Raw genomic sequence first — 16050 nt, 5'->3', positions numbered from 1 at the left:
TCTCCATTGTTTATCTTCTCAAAACAATTCCGTTTTTACAGCATTATATTATAAAGAGCATAGGACAAGAAAACAGAACTTTTACTTGTTCCTCAGTTCATTTGTCTGTCTTAGTGTTACACAGAGAAGGTACCTAGCAGTACTTTTTATATATTAAAAAAAAGGACCAGAGACTACGACAACACTAGTTTTTCTGTGGCAATGTTGGCCTGACAACAATGTATAAAATATATTAACTCAATACATATCATTAGGTGCCAGACACCAGTTGACTGAGGGAACAATTGTGATTAGTTTCCCCCACAAAACAGTTTTCCACTTGTGCTTGTTCATTGTATAGGCTACATATGAGACTGTTGAAGTGCTTGAGCAATCCTAGAGCCATCTTTGAGATAGCACCACTCAAGAAATATTAACCAAAGTTAAGAAAAATGCTGCATATAAAAATATTGAATAGTAAACACATCTTGCTTTAATTTTAACAAGAATAAGGTTTTTAAATACCAACTTCCTAGACGTCTTAAACTTCAGTATGTCAACTTTGCCGCTTTAGTGTTATAGCAGGGTCTTTCCATTAGTGTTGCTGAAGCATTTCTGAAAGGAGAACTGATGCTTCTCACCAAAACCAGCTCTAGCTCTTGAAAATCCTGAAGCCTGGCAACATCTTTATCCTTGAATGAAAGACACAAATGTCATTAACTGATGAGTTGCAGTAACTTTATGAAATCAGCTTAACAAAGCATTGTGATAAGATGTATTGAGATAACCAGATCAAATACATGTAAAGAACTACTTTTAAGTGTCTCCATTATGAAATAATATTCCTTGTGCCAAGTTGTTGAGTAGGAAGTCATTCCAACAAATCTACATTTATAATGCTAACTCACTTCATTCACAGAACTGCATTAGTATGGTGGGTTGCTAGAGTAATAGCCACAGCATGACCACTTAGTCATTACCATATGTGGGAAGATATACCAGCTTTTATCTGATATAAACATCTTTGCTTGGATCTAGCATTTTTCTGAATGTGCTTGAGGAAGGTGGAGGGAGCCAAATCTTGCTGGTTCCTCTACAGCCCACTGTAAAGTGTCTTATCACTCTGTGTAGTTCAGTTGGTAGAGCATGGTACTGATAACACCCTATGGGACAGCTGTGTATTCCAGCATTGCAGGAGGTTGGTCTACTCTAGATGATCCTTGGTGTACCTTCCAACTATGATTCTATGGAAAGTTGGAAACTCCAACAAGCAGTGTAAAGGGCAAAGCAGGATAGGGATCAGAAACTGGAAACCAGCAAACAGCACTACTTCAGGAGTAGTGTTACATAAAAGAGACATTCTGGATACAGCCCCTTGTAAATCTAAAAATGTTTGGCTGTATCCAACAAAGTTGTCCCATTGGCACAGGGATTCTACTTGCACAATGAAACTACCCCTATCTTCCCCCATGCACCCCAAAATCTGCTCTGCGGGTTCCCCTAACCCTCCAGAGCAGATTTTCAGGAGCATGGTGAGAAAAGAGGAAGTTCTGTTGCACAAACGGCGGAGTAAAAGCCTCTGCAGGGTCAACTACAGCAGCACTGAGAATGTGCTGGCAAAGCAGCCCCCAGCAGGACTGAAGACAGCATCCTCTTAGAACCCTAATTAAACATTGGGGCTGGCTCCATAATCTAGGGCCTGGTTCTGGATCAGGTCAGCCCCAGAACAACCTGCGGCTAATCTAGCGCCAGATCAGATGAGGGGGAGGTGTGCACAGCCCTAATTAAAAAGAAGCACCCATTATTCTTCAAGTAGTCCCCTAAAACTCCATATCGGGGTACTCAGCCACTGGATAAATGACTGAATATGCTAAGTGCTTTGACCATTTAAAAGACATGCTGCAAGTATTATACTTTTATCTTGTTTATGCTATATTTTATGTGCAACACATTATCTGTACAACCAAGAAACAAAGATTCTCCCACCTCCTCTTTTAAGTGGTACATACAGTCCAGCAAGAAACTGCATTAAGGTTCTGTAAATTGCATATGTTATTAGAGCCAAACTCTGCATTCTGTTCACTGCTTGAGAGCAGGCTGGCTCTGCATGTTAAAAATTCTGAAGGCTCCCATACCCAAAAACAGAGTGACTTGGAGAGAGGTTCAGCTACACCCACAGGATTGCAGGAGCCACCGGCTGCCTTTCTCCATCAGTTGCTTATCTCTGCTTAGCAGCTACTTTGCCCTAAGGCCGAAGAACTGGGAAGGAGAAGAGGCAAATTTAGTCACTAAGGGTCAAAGAACACCTATGCTAGAGACTGCCTGCTGCCTAAAATTACCGGAAGAAACTAGCAGATAGTTGCCTGTACAAAGCATTATCTCAGGCTACTTTTAAAATTGACCATGTTCTGTTTGGACACAGATTTATTCTAACATCACTGGTAAGAGTGTCAACATAGGAAAACTTGAAGGAAAATGATGGTCCTTACCTTTCTTATCAGTGTATTCGGTAGCTTTCTAACCTTTTCCACTTGTTCAGGATTAATGCCCAATTCATGGCAACTCACTCTGAGCAAATCTTGGTAAGTCAGTTCTTGTCTGTCCAGTTCAATTTCAATGAAGTCATTCTCTTTAGGGTTCTGAACTCTTACTTTAAGTACCAGTTCTATATGTGGAGAGGAAAGAGTATTTTGAAGTTAAATCATTGCCAAAATGCAGAGAAGCGGAAATGACAGCCACAAACCCAAATATATATCCTTAGAAATATACCCTACAAATGTTAACAGATGTTTACTAGACCACAGCCTTTATCATTTGTATTTGCTCTTTGTTTGCACAGACTCAAGAGAATCCAGTGTAAGTCAGTAGCAGCAAACACCCAGTGTAAAGCAGTGGGGCTCTGTCATGAACTCTGCTGTGTTGTGTGGCCACAGATTCTCAGATACATGCATAAGTAATGACTGAATAATAAAGTTGAGAAGTTTAAGGTTGAGAAGAGAACAAACACGAAGAACAACAAGCTATGGCAATGTTGCTACAGGCAGCTGTAGCAAAAATGTCTACCAGTATGCACACACATGCACTGCAGACAAACAGCCCTGGTCCAATAAAATTACTCAAGGAGATCAGTAAGTGTAGAGTACAATGAAGAAGCAAGTGGAGTGGAGGGCTGTGACAGCTGTTTAAAGCTATTAAGAGACTAAAGATGGAAAAGTGATTCACAGGCTACTGCCACAAAGAGATGAGCTCTTCAGCTGTCCACCTTGTCTTCTTACCCATCTCATTCTCTTGCTTAGTAGTGGCTGCTGGGTCTTCACACTGATATTTCCAGCATCTGATTAGTGCCAAGTGTACTTTAAACAAAATATCTGCATCTGCAGATTTAATGAAACCCTAAAGTTAATGATTCTCTACACTTAAGCAATTAAATGTGAAAGCTGATCAGCTTTTTCGTGCATAGAGGATAGGCATGATTTAGTTTTATGGTTGAAGCTAAGTAGGTGGAAGGCTGCCTAGGCTCCACGCATAAGTTGCTCTGGGCTCAGAAGAAGAGCAGGGCACAAATGAAACATCATAAATAATGCCTCAATCCTAATTTTATGTGCTAGAGTTAACCATCAAAAGCAGATTAACGTACTGCTTTGAAATGTTACATTCCAACAATTAAGCCAGTGCAAGTCTCATTCTTGACACCCGCACACCAATCTGAAGTCTGGGCACATGCTTTTCAGTAGCAGTTGTGTAGTTTGGAAGAGCTGCCCATTTCCTTCATTGCAATGTCACCGTTTCCTTCAACCCATTGCACTCCAACCAACAATTCTGCTATTATTCCAGGAAGATTTCCAAATAACTGAGATACAACAACTACTTCCTCAAAAGTTCATTTCCCTCGTGAACACTGATCTGTGACAACCTATGATCATATTACACAGAAGCATGACAACACAAAACTGATCCCGGTCATGTGGCAATTAAGAGAAAATGCCCTATCTTGACAAAGCTCTACCAACTCTTTAAGGAAAGAAAAAGAAGAAAAGGTTCTTAAAGCAGATATGAAGCACTAAAGGTAGTTACTGTGTACTGGAGACACATGCACTGTCTCCAGCTATGCAGTAAAAGCATTACAATGGAAAAATACTCTTCAGTACCTTGCATATTATATGAAAAAGTTCCTGTGAGAAGCAGCGGCTGTAAGGGTGGTGCAGTGCCCATACAGCAGCCATTTGCTTGCTGAGGTACATGTTGTCTAGGTACAGTTGAGGTCAAGAGAGCTCTGTTGTGAGATGTAGATGAGGGATAAACAGGGCAGCTCTGGACTCGAGGCATTGTGCATTCTGATACTCCTGAGCTGATGGGAGAAGGAAGCTCCCCTTCATGCAGGTCTTCAGAAAGTTCAGTTTCAGCGTGCAAGGAAATGGGTGTGCAAGTATTTTCAAGCTGAGTTGCTGATAAACAAGGGCTAGGTTCACTCTCAGATAAATAAGAGACGGCAGTGCTTTTGTCCTCAGGTGGTGCCAAGAGATGAGGGGCATTGTCCTTTTCTTGATAGTCAACGCAAGGGAATGACGGGTTTGTCAGAGAGTCTCCAGCATTTGGCAGCTTCAAGTCATTCACCTCTTGATTGTCACATTCTTCCACTTCAATGGGGGTGGGGAAGAAAAATAGAATTTTTAATAATTTCATTCATTTTAAATAATGGCAAGCAGAATTCTAATGCCACCCAGAACATCTGCCAAATACATATATTTAAAATCATAAACGGCTAGTTTTTAGCTAAAAGAAAGCAAACTTATTTCAGAGTAGAATTAAGTATGGCAAAAAAAATATAGAATCAATCCAGAGAGTTGGATTAGCAAATCTTTGGTTCATGGAAGAAACATTCTGCATAAATTTTATTTACTTATTTGAATTGGTAAGTGAAAAGATGTGTGCACACACATACAGGCCATAGCTGCATTGCTGAAGAAACACTCTTTAATCTGTAACCAGGCTTTAATTTGATGTTCTGGGAGGCTATACTTTTCTGGAGTGAATTGGAGAAGGAACATTTTTAGGTTCCCAGTGTACTCTGCTTGACCATCTGTCCAAATTCCTAGAAGCCTACCATGACCAAAGGAATGGAATCTAAGTATTACAGAATCTGACTGGCACAACAGCTCTCTCATTTAATTGAACAGCTTGTGCAAAACAATTTATTTTAAAATTATTCTGGTCCTATGTACAGTTACTCAGAAAGTCCAAAAAAGGGCAAGGGGATTACTCCAAACTCCTATATCAGCCAGCTCCCCAATTACAGTCAGGTCTGTAAACTCTGGTCATAATTCCACCTTTGTTTTAGATGGCAAGGAGCAAAGCTTTCACTGCCATAGCTCTCAGGCTTTCGGATGCCCTGCCTAAGGTACAGAGCAAGTCTTTGTTGTTGCTGAGATTTCCCAGAGGATGAAAAATTTGTTTTGTTCCCTGACTTTTAGCTGATGTGACTAGTTTTACATTTAAAGCTGTTTTAATTTGTGTGACATTAAAATTGTTGCTAACATCTTTAAGCCTCATAGGAAAACGGCCTCTAAAAGCTTAAAACAAATAAAATTAAAACTGCAGCCTCAGTTTCTCTAGCCCACAAACATCCTCACACAATATTTTCTGCCTGTAACTATAGCAGCGGTTCTCACACTGTGTTCCTAGGAAGTCTTGTCTTCCTTGGGAGCTTATCAGGGACTGATGAAAAGATCAGAGATGGCAGATAACTTGTCTGAAAAATGCAGTGCATCTAATACATTACATTAGTTCATAGTATATTTTTGGAAAGACAAATTCAGTATGTCGAGTATACCTCCCAGAAGCTTTCTGATTTCTTTCTTTGAAGTCAAATGTGCTGCCAGCTCTCCATTAACTGTGAAAATCTCCTTATCTGCTCGAGAATCCAGCAGGTAAGAAACCACTTGGGTATGCTTCCGCTTGCAAGCCCAGTGCAAACATGTCCTGTAAAAGTTAAACATATTTGTTAGCAAGCATCTGTAAAGTTATTATTCTGAAAGTCACTGTTTTGTGTCATTAAATGTCTGCATGATGTGTACCATCAGAGCTGTTAAAAAAAATGCTCAAATTTGTCAGAGATGAAACCTTGTCTATTGATCCAGACAAAGTTAGTTGTACTTATTTTCCACATACCTCAATATAATTCAAGTCATGACCAATTTCTTCCATTGCTTACAAGAGGACCTAAGTTCAACTAAAACCTAGTCTGAATCCAATCTAATATGTTACTACTATGCAAGAATGAAAGCTTTGTGACCAGGCTGAGGTTTATTTTCTGTTGTAAATCAACAGGCCCAATTTAACTGTGCAGTCAAAGCTTGCTTATTGAGCTAGCATTCAACACTATAGGCTGGAGAGGGAAAGAATAATGTTTAAGCTAAATGACAGTTAATGTTTAAGCTACGGTAACTGATGCTCATAAAGGTACAGTTGTGCTTGATGCACATACATGCTTCTTTTGTTTCCTTGGTTTCATTTGCACATCACAGGGAAAGCAACCAGAAGGGTTTGCACCCATGGCACTCGCTCAAAATCCCAAGGCCCAGAAGTATTGTCTGTTTTCAGTATCAAATTCAACCCCAATATCTCTCAAACTGGGCCAATTTTGCATGACCCTTTGCAAACAATAAAGCAGGCACAAGAGTATTGCAGCCAAGAAGATGGCTACATGCCTAAAGGCAGTAGCAGCCAGTGGAGTGGATGGCATTGTGCAGGCGCAGCAGTGGAGCCAATGCAATCCTCCCAACACTTTGCCCCTTCATTCTCGGTTACTGGTAGTGATCACCATGTTGGGAAGCCAGGAGAGGAACACACCCCGCACTCTGCCCCTATTGGGCTCTGCTAAATATCACACACACGTTCTCTCCCTTTGTAGTGGAACAAATATTAGCCATATGTACTATATGCTGCCATCTCATGCCTGAGTGTTACTGCAGCAGTACAATCTCCAGTCCTGAGCTGAACATTGGGAGGGAGGGGGCAGGAAGACTGCTGTCTGCCAACTTGACAATCACCTTACTAAACTTATAAAGCAAATGAATTATACAGCACCAATTAACTGCATCGGAAGGGCATTTTCTAAGCCATATTCACAATTCAAATATTTAGGACTTATAGTCATAATTATAAGACTAATATGTTGCCAGACCACAAGCCCTGAATATGAGGACACTGAAGGACCCAATTGCAATTTTAATAAAAGACACACTCATGGCAACAGTATAGGATTCAGAGAGCAAAACAAAGGCATGCAAACTACTTCAATGACCAAATTACTGTAAAAAGCTTCAATCACACAGTTTGAAAAATCTGAAACCCCACACTTTTAAGCCTCCTCTGCTTGCACTCACACAATCATATAGAGGTAATCATGAAGACACACGTCACATAAATCCTGGTGCTCGCTGGATGTGATTTAATAGGAGAGGAACTGTAGCTCAGGGGTAAATGGTACACTTTGCATGCAGAAAGTCTCAAGTTCATAGGAACAGAAGATCCCTGCTGAATCAGACCAAAAGCCCACCTGGTCCGACATCTTGTTCCCAGACTGGCCAGACAGAAACCTATGAGAAGCCCACAAGCAGCACATGAGCATAACAGCACTTTCCCCATTTGTGTTCCCCAGCAATGGTGTTCATACTGCCTTCAGTACTGGAGACAGTACAGAGCCATCATGACTAACATCTGATAGCTTTATCCTCCATGAATTTGTCTAACCCCCTTTTGAAGTCATCCAAGTTGGCAATCATCACTACATCCTGCAGCAGCAAATTCTTCTATGTTTAACTATGTACTGTCTGTTCTGTTCAATTCTTTGCTTAGGCAGAGGTGTCTAAGACTCTATTCCAACTGGCAGTGGCTCTCTAGGCAATACTGGACTAGATCCAACGGTAGCTCTTTGTATATTGTTGGGCTGTAACTCTCATTAATCCCAGCCAGCAGGGCCAAAAAGCAGGGACAGCAGCAGCTGGAGAACAACATCTGGAGAACCACAGATTAGACATACTGGGGCTGTATAGCCCAGTGCTCTGCCTCTTGCGTAAAGCTGCTTCATGTGCAAGGTTTCCGAGAACATCTGTCATGTGTTCAGATTTGGGGAGTTTTCATGGGAACAATACAGGCACTCTCCCTACAAGAGCATCCACAGACTCATTCCTATACAACAGGGGTTCCCATTTGTTCAAAGCCTGTAAGAATTCTCACATACAAGAATTTTGCATTAGAAAATAACAGAAGCTGTGCTTGATCCTTTGGGGAGAACACGGGATTTTGTCATCTGCTTTCTGTTCTCTGTGACCTGAATAACACAATGGCTAAGAGCCAAACTGCACAACTACATGTTATGCAGGGGATTTTCGACTAATAATTCAAGTGTGTGTGTGTGTGTGTGTGTGTGTGTGTGTCTGGATCAGAACAGTGGCACTGGGCAAGGGTTTTACTTGAACCTCTCCCATCACACCAATTCCCCAAGCTAATAAACCCCTTGTCCTTCAGGGGACTAGCACTGCTGCTCTGATCAAATTAACTCCTCCCTCCCAATCACAATGGCTCATCCTAGAAGTGAAAATCAATGTGCTGGAAGATTCATCACAGTTCTCCTGAGTAAATTGAAGGCTGGCTCTCAGAGTGAGAGCTTGGGAGTCTCCAAATCTCAGCCCCAACAACGTTTATCTCATTTTGAGCAGCACATAGTCATAGGTTCCCTATAAATAATAAATACTATCAAATGTCTGTAATTATAAGAAAATAGTGATCCCGACCTGCCTTGTAGAGCTAAAGCCACTTGAACAGGAACGAACACACACACACACACACCTGGATGTTATTAGGAAAGGTTTGTGACCGACGGTTGGCAAATATGTTATTTGTTCATACTGGCTCTATTTTTCCAGGAGTCTCTAGAACCAAAGCCTGAAAGGAATTTCTGCTTAGAATTTCATAACCAGGCAGCCCACTAATCAGGATGAAGCCTTGACATCTGACCCATCTATTCTTGTCAGATGCTGGAGAGATTTTGTCCACCCCCATCCCCGTGGGGAGCGTTTCTGTAACTTGCCTTTAAGATGAACTCCCAGTAAACACGCATTTCAGAGCCGGGGGGGGGGGTCAAGGGGAACACAGAGGGAGAAAAGATGCTCTTGGACACGGGCACAGAGGGTACACATTCGCTGAAGTTGCATTTGCGTGTAACGTGTTGCTGGCGGTTGCCTCACCATATATAGCCTCTAGAGGGGTGGAAGGAAGTGTATTAGCGACGATGAATGCTGCCCTAATGCTAACCACGGAAATGAGGAGCACAGCGCGGAGGGGCTGGGGGAGGAAAGAGGAGGAGAGGCGTCTTACCAGCCATTGATCTCATTCTGGGCATTCACCTCCACCCCCTTGTCGAGCAGCGTCTGCACCTCCTCTAGGTCACCTAGTGCAGCAGCTTCCCTGAGCCTCTCCTCCAGCTCCAGCGGGCTGCTCATCCTCTCTCTGCCCCCCTTCCCCTTCCTGGGGGGCTGACCCAGAAGTGCCCCTTGCAACCCCCCCCCCCCTGCAGGGATCTCTCGCTCCGGGAGCGGGAATTCCTGCTGCTGCTGCTGCTGCCGCCGCCGCCGCCGCCGCCTCCTTGCCCAGCTCCCTCTCCTCTGCGGGACTCTATTCTCAGTGACACACCAGGCAGAAGCCTCTGGTTCCTACGTGCCCAGGCAGAGCTGGGCCGCTCGAAAGGTGGGCTGGGGAAAGAGCGGGGAGAAATCCCTCCGAAGGTGTCAGGGGGCCTGTCCGCATCGCACCCGCAGGCGAGGGATTCAGGAGCGAGCAGGGAGGGCGGCCGCCTCTTAGAACGCGCTCGGATTAGTGATGCTGAGCCCCGTTCCCCTGGCAACGAAGGAATTCTGAGAGATGATGTGTACCATGAGGAGCCTCAGCCGCGGCCAGAGCCCAAATGCTTCTAACAGCAGCAACAAATTACAGCACAGGGGTTTGAACAATGTGCAGGAGCTCCTCTTGAAGTGGCTTTTCTAAGGTTGTTTCTGAAGGCTTGTGCAGAACCTTGCCATAGCCAACTGATTTTAATTATCCTGGTTTGTTGTTGTTGTTATAATAATAATAATATAATAAAATTTTATTTATATCCTGCCCTCCCCAGCCGAAGCCGGGCTCAGAGTGGCTAACAACAATAAAAGTAACACAATTTACATAAAAATGTTTTTTAAAGGGCAATGAGTGGGTAAAAAAGCATTTCTAAGGAAAACAATTCCTCACAAACCACTTGCTGAAAGCACGAGATGAACGCATCACATGCCAGTGACCTGCCTCCTTATTTACACACTTGGAAGAGAAACCTCGGGCCTGCAATTAGGACCACGATTCAGTGAGCCTTGCCACACTTAAGAATCGTGTAATTGTGGAGTTGGAAGGGACACCCGCCACAAGGGTTATATCTAGTCCAACCCCCTGCAATGCAGGAATCTTAAACAGACCATTGATTTAAATCTGATTTATATCCAACTGTATATGCTTAAGACTGCATCTCTAAGGAACCTAATTGTACAAATTGTAGCAGTGCATTTCAACCCCTAATGTTTACATGGAAGCAAGTCTCATCCTATGGGAGTACATTTGCACAGGGATTGCAGGTTTGGACAATAATATGAAGACGTCAGTGAATCTCTGGGAAAAAAACACACCCATTAACTTCAGTGAGTCTGAAAACATTCCATAATATACAACAATATAAAATAACAGACATATAAAAGTCCAGTGACCAAATAAACACACACACACACCCAAGGGTGTAGAAGACAATTGCGAAGGTTTTTCCACTTCAAACGACGAAACAAAAATGGTTGAATGTTTTGGAAAATGTGAGCAGCAAAAAATAAAATAAAACCCAGAAGCGGTCAGAAACTGCATTATTGAATTGTTTTTAGTTAATTTGCCATTGGCAGGAAATGGGATGGAAGGGGTTGAGATGGATGTTGCTGCTAAATTACAGTTACGTTAATCCTAGATTTCTCCACTGTTTTCTATGGCCAGCTCTCCAACCTGGGGTCAAACAAAAAGTTCTAAAGGAATCAGAAGTTTGTCAAATTGTGTGAGCCTATCAGTTTAGGCTATAGGCAAAAGCGATTAAGGCATGTAAGACCAATTAGGGTGGGGTGGGGAACAGAACTGGGGATTTTCCTTCTGTTCTCATTTGTGAATAACAATTGAATCTTTTCTCTGCTCACACACAGAGAACGAGAACAACGCCATATTTATTTCTAGTTTGTGTTATGTATGGTTTGTCTTTAAAACAAGGGCTACCTTTGAAGGTGACCCAGAAACTGCAATTAATCCAGAATGCGGCAGCTAGACTGGTGACTGGGAGTGGTTGCCGGGACCACATAACACCGTTTCTGAGAGATCTGCATTGGCTCCCAGTACATTTCCAAGCACAATTCAAAGTGTTGGTGCTGACCTTTAAAGCCCTAAACGGCCTCGGTCCTGTATACCTGAAGGAGCGTCTCCACCCCCATCGTTCTGCCTGGACACTGAGGTCCAGCGCCAAGGGCCTTCTGGCGGTTCCCTCATTGCGAGAAGTAAGGTTACAGGGAACCAGACAGAGGGCCTTCTCGGTAGTGGCGCCCACCCTGTGGAACACACTCCCTTCAGATGTGAAGGAAATAAGCAGCTATCCTATCTTTAAAATACATCTGAAGGCAGCCCTGTTCAGGGAAGTTTTTAATATTTAACGCTGTACTGTTTTTAACACTTGATTGGGAGCCGCCCAGAGTGGCTGGGGAAGCTCAGCCAGATGGGCGGGGTATAAATAATAACTTATTAATTATTATTATTATTTTAACAAAATAAAGAGAGTTTAAAGGGAGGAATTGAAGGCTGGCTGAGAGCAGTTAAGACATGGAATGCTGGGAGTGAAAGGAAAATGAGGGGACAGACGAAGAGAGGAAAATGGCCTGTTCACACCCCTAACACCTTCCAGTTAGTTCCTGGAAGTGGGGATTAGGGTTGTGTGAGGATGTGTGACATGGATTTTTCTTTTTTTAAAAACCTGCAATTTCTATTCCAAATGGGAACATTTTACAAGAAAAAGAAAGGAAACTTCTCTTTCCCAGCCAGTCCCCACTACCACGACACAACTGCTGTATATAGCAATAACATACTCAGATTTGTGACTGGCCAGCCTCAAAACTGAACCTTCTATCTTTTTGGTAAGGTATTTATGTAACCTAGAACAGCAGGGAAAGGGCAGGGAAGTATCCTTTCTCCCTCCTGACCTTACAACCACCCCAGGCCCAGGACTAAACAAAAACAGTCCCAGGCTAGCTTGGGGGGTGCAGATACCCTGCAACATTTGCTTTGGTAACATAGAATACATATACATAATGATAATATACTTTCTGGATTAAACAGTGATGAAGTAGCTTTTCCCAGCACTTTGGAAGGAGCAATGAGACTTTCAGAATAAGCCTTCACTGAATAATAATAGCAAGATGCCGTCAATGTGCACGCAATCTCTGTAGGGCAAGGTTCTGTTTGTGGTGCTAACATTGCTCTGTAATGTGCTACGAACAGTGGCAGTGCTATAAAAATAACTGAAACTACAACAGAGTAGTGATGCTGTCATCCTGGGTGAGGTATGTGTGAAAAAATGCTTGTTTTCCAAAGCTATATGAAGGGATTGCAATGTGCAAGTCTCCCTCTCTCTCAAGCCACTAGAGGTCACAAGAGAACAATAAAAAGAGATTCCAAACCACCCATCTTGCTATTTCACCAAAAGCTGCTTTTTTACACTTATTTACATAAGTGTTTTGGGTGGGGGTGAACTCCTAAACAGTTTATAAATGTATTGTATGACCTGTTATAATATGATGGTGCAAACTTATTAGTTCAAATCCTGTTCAATTATTTTAAGATATCAGACTGTTTAGTATTTGAGGAGAGCAGTATTTTTAGTGGTTGGTGGTGAATTATTGAGATTCTTTCTTAAAGGTGCATCTTCCTTGTTTGTATCTTTCAAGTTTTGAATATAATTTTAAAAATAAATTGCAATGTCATATATTTTAAATTCATATTTATATCTCATCAGGAGTCAAAATGTTGGTGTATGAATAGGGTTGCATTAGGTCTCCTGCTGTGACCTTACCTGCAACTTTACCTGAGACACTAAAAAGCAGAAGGTGGAACTTTCCCTGCCACCCATCTCTGTTCCAGGAAAACACCTGGTGATAATTAAATGAAAGACCCGTAAAAATGTGGCCAACTGAATATATCTGATATCGTCCAGATTTCTAATTTTGCTCCCAGATCCATTTTGAAAACTTGAGTGTAAAAAGTGCTCACCATTATTATTTAAAGGATTTTAAAGTAAGGGACTCATATTATTGTTGTTTTTTAATCCTAGGGGTGCTAGATTATTGTATTATGAATCTTTCTCCATCTCCATCTTTTGGGCCTTCATCACAGACTTTTGATCATTCGTGTGTTGTTGTTGTTTTCCATTTTAGCACTCATCTGTGTTTATGCTGCTTTTAAATAAAAACAGACAGCAATTACTCCCAGAGTAACTATTCTGATCTGATAATATGTTCCCTTTTTGGCTCCCTCTTGCATCTTGCCTACAATCACAGCTGTCTGAACTCTTTTTGTCGCCGAGCCACACATGCTCTCACATCACTCAAGCTGTATCATTTTGACAGGGGGACGGAGGCAGAATTGTCACTTCTCTGGGTATATCCTTGACTGTACTTCTCCAGTGTTTTCTTTCCCTTTGCCCAAATCATTTGCCTGTGAACTCCTTACTTCCCTTTTTCCTCGGCAGATGACTTTTTTTATCGGAAAATGCTATCTATGAAAGCCTACTACATCTAGATGCAGGATCTCTTCTGTGGTAATGGCTACCTTGAGCCAGACCATTTGGTTCCCATAGCTCAGTATTGTCTGCACCGACAACTGCAGTGTATCTTCTGGGTGTCGGAGAGGAATCAATTTCCAGCCCTTCCTGGAGAGGATGGAAACTGAACCTTCGACATGCACAGCTAAGGCTCTTCTCGCCCACCTGTCATCAAATGAGTCACTAAAATATACAGGTGTGGACCCCGCCCCCCAGCAATACACATATTCTCTGAAGGAGCACAATACCTTTGAGGTTCACTTTCAGCACCGTTAATTACAGGGGTTTTTTTAGGCAGTACAATTTTCCCGCTCACATAAGTCAGTGTGGGAGAGGATTAGTGGAGTGTTTATTTGACTTCAGGCGGCTGGCTGCCACTCCTGTGCTACTCACTCCTGAGCCTTGATCCTCTAAATGACCCAATATTCTTAAAAACCAGAACTCACAGTACATTCCACAAGTAAGCGTGCCGTATCACGAGATGTTTGTTTCTTTTTTTGTGAGCCTCTTCCCTCCCGCCTCCTTTCCCCCCCTTGGTCAGTATTCAGTTAAGCTCTCAGCCTTATTCTCTAAAGTATTTGCTCCTTACACAGCTCTTTCTTCTAAATGCAATTTATCCATGTGTGCGCTAAACAAACATTGCATCTGCCTTGAATGTGGAATTCAATTTGCCAACCTCCGTCAATCTAAGCTAAAGTCATCAACAGTTCAAAATGCTCTTTCTAGGTATTATCGGCTGCTATGTCACACACCAAAATGAAGATTCACTGGCACGACTATTACGCTAACAAAGAAGTGCTGGACCTCAAACATTTGGGATTGTCATTATTATTATTTAACACCTCAAAAGCTAGGTGGTATAGAAAATGATTTTTTAAAATAAGTAACAGATTCCCAGTTGTGTAGATGTTTCCTCCACCTGTGTGACATGGGTGCTTGAGGGTTGTTTGTTGAACAGCCAAGGGAAGCTGCAATGTGACCAGAAGGTTATAAGAAGGGCATTGTAGAACAGTGGTTAGAGTGCTGGACTTGACCAAGGTCGAATTGTTTCAATTTCCCAGTAAGCCATGAAGCTCACTAGCTGTCATCAGGTCAATTTCCTAAACTATCTCACAAGTTGGTTGTGAGAATAAAGAGAGGACTACGTACGTTCATCAGAGCTTCTTGGAGGAAGGACAAAATAAGAATCTCAAAGATTGCACCATAGCAAATAACATCTAACTCCCCCCCCCCCTAGAATCTGCTTTCATTTTGTCCTGATGGGGAAAAACAGTGGCATAGCGTGGGTTGTCAGCACCCAGGGCAAGGCAAGTAATTTGCGCCCCCTAACCCTAACCCCCAGATGTTGCGCCTGGTGCGACCGGCCCCCCTGCACCCCCCACGCTACGCCACTGGGGAAAAAATCTGGATATACCCATATTTGAAGGGCAAAGGCAGAGTTTGGAGGGATTTTAACAAGGAAAAAAGATCTCAAGCAAGAGTTAAGCCACACTCTCCTCCCAATGATCTTTTGCTCCTGATTGCAGCTTACTGCAGCTGCTTTGGGTAAAACAACAACAACAACAAAAACCTCAGGGAGAACATTGATGTGACTGAGCATCCAGTTTGACCCCAAGTCTAAAGAAAGTGGAAGACCGGCTGACAATACAGCACACCAAGAAAAGAAAATAACAGCTAAAATGTGATGATGCAAAGCCCTTACTGTTTAAAAAAAAACAAGCTTATTGGAAAGGAAATGTCCCTTGTGTCTGTTGTTATAGCAAATGCACTATCCCAAATCGCTGCCCGTTGACATGATTATGTCGGAATTGGAGGCACGAGCATGCAAAATGATCAGGAGGGGCCAGCTCCCAAATCAAGAAAACAGACCTGGATTGCTTCCACACTAGAGCCCTTTAGTGCTGCCAGGGCATTGCTTTCCCACAATTAGCTGGAAGCAGAAATAAAATGAAGGTCTTACGCAAGCAATATAGGGTTATTATCCCCTCCCCGTAGCCATGATTCTCCTACAACATAAGCTACACTAATTACAAGAGTCATGCCTATGTAATTAAAGGGTTTGGCTGGCTAGGTGCTCTTTGGTTCTGTATGCCCCAACCCCCCTCCCCACTCTCCCATTAGTGGGCCCCCTGATATCATTTAAAATAAAATGTGTA

At 42.5% G+C, this 16050-nt stretch overlaps 1 protein-coding gene and 1 long non-coding RNA gene across 3 annotated transcripts in view; one reads left to right on the top strand and one right to left on the bottom strand.

Moving 5' to 3' along the window:
- Positions 1-449: 449 nt before the first annotated feature.
- LOC309363478 (ankyrin repeat domain-containing protein 40-like) overlaps positions 450-16050 on the bottom strand; it is an 80257-nt gene continuing 64656 nt past the window's right edge. Inside the window, exons 1-5 of one of the 2 annotated variants that reach the window (XM_081899851.1) lie at positions 9358-9868; positions 5810-5958; positions 4128-4616; positions 2469-2644; positions 450-671 (exon numbers count right to left, since the gene is read on the bottom strand). In XM_081899851.1, coding sequence (XP_081755977.1) covers positions 528-671; positions 2469-2644; positions 4128-4616; positions 5810-5958; positions 9358-9482 — 1083 coding nt within the window. In that variant the 5' untranslated portion in view covers positions 9483-9868 and the 3' untranslated portion in view covers positions 450-527. Of the gene's footprint in view, positions 672-2468; positions 2645-4127; positions 4617-5809; positions 5959-9357; positions 9869-16050 lie in introns of those variants that run through there. The other variant, XM_081899852.1, reaches the window with a different exon arrangement.
- On the top strand, positions 11931-13372 carry LOC309361705. The gene is made up of 2 exons (XR_014164594.1): positions 11931-12212; positions 13091-13372. It is a non-coding gene; the product is annotated as an uncharacterized lncRNA (long non-coding RNA).

The sequence above is a fragment of the Podarcis melisellensis genome (genome assembly GCF_964234715.1).
Source record: "Podarcis melisellensis genome assembly, chromosome: 2".
Classification (NCBI taxonomy): domain Eukaryota; kingdom Metazoa; phylum Chordata; class Lepidosauria; order Squamata; family Lacertidae; genus Podarcis; species Podarcis melisellensis.
This window is presented reverse-complemented; position numbering and strand designations above follow the sequence as displayed.